Here is a 1,108-nt window from a genome sequence, read left to right as displayed (position 1 = left end):
TTGCAGTACTTGTTTATTGAAGCTTGCAATATCTTCAATATCTATTGGCAAATGGCACAGGAAACAAGTAAACTAAAATATACAACATGCTTTACTCTGTATAAAATATGTTAGGCAATGGCACGGATAAGTTTTTAAATATACTGACTTTATTTTATTCTAAAAATATATATAATAAAAATTGTTTGCAAAACTTACATCATATTGCATTGATAGTTGCACAAACTGAACCTGTTGAATGGTATAAACTGGTAACCGATTCCAAAATATCCATAGATTTAAGAATATTTCCAAGTACCTTCAACAAGATAATGTGAAGATTTTTCTTTGCAACCACTTCCTAGCACCAGAATAATAACAGTAGATTGAAGATATTTTTTTTGTTTCAATTATTTTAGACTTGAACTTCAATTCATACAAAAAGGGGCTCCATCATACTCTTGTTATATGTAATAATGATATTGGGAGATACCTTCAATATAAATTTCTTACAACTATTAAGAATTCAGTATCGCTGTTCTGCATCTGAATACACTAAAGCTAAACTGCATAAACTGACCTGTTAGTAATGATGTGATACAAGAAAACTGATAACAATTTGACATTACACAAAATGAATCTTTTCATAGAAGTGATATTATTAGTTAAACAGTGAATCTACACTTTTTTTCTTTTTGATCTTAACAAAGCCAATTCGAGTCTTATTAGGACCTACAGCAAAACAAACTGTTAACTCTTATTAAGTCTGATATGTTTTTAAAGTTTACAATGGAATCAGTTTACACTTTGTTTTCATTCTAGAGTTGACATTAAATAATTCACTGCTTCTTCATATATCTGGGACAAAATAAGCCTTGCGGTGTTTACAACAGACCCATCTTGGCTCGGGTCAGATGCTCTCTTGCAATGATAAGACGCTGAATCTGTGCTGTGCCCTCGTAGATCTGGTAGATCTTGGCATCGCGCATCAGTTTCTCTGCTGGGTACTCTGTGTTGAATCCATTGCCACCAAAGACCTTTTGATTGACAAAATTGCTATTAGCATATATTCCAAGGTTTCTGAATGTGATTAAAATAATTCAGAAAACAGGAAATGAGGTCGAATTGT

General features: G+C 32.0%; 1 protein-coding gene across 1 annotated transcript in view; it reads right to left on the bottom strand.

The window, feature by feature from the left end:
- Positions 1–80: 80 nt before the first annotated feature.
- Positions 81–1,108, bottom strand: part of LOC119587919 (medium-chain specific acyl-CoA dehydrogenase, mitochondrial-like) — a gene marked incomplete at its 5' end in the record, with an annotated part of 11,694 nt that continues 10,666 nt past the window's right edge. The window contains 1 exon segment of the mRNA XM_037936630.1: positions 81–1,016. Within this exon segment, the coding sequence (XP_037792558.1) occupies positions 864–1,016 (153 nt within the window).

The sequence above is a fragment of the Penaeus monodon genome, chromosome 23 (assembly GCF_015228065.2).
Source record: "Penaeus monodon isolate SGIC_2016 chromosome 23, NSTDA_Pmon_1, whole genome shotgun sequence".
Taxonomy (NCBI): domain Eukaryota; kingdom Metazoa; phylum Arthropoda; class Malacostraca; order Decapoda; family Penaeidae; genus Penaeus; species Penaeus monodon.
This window is presented reverse-complemented; position numbering and strand designations above follow the sequence as displayed.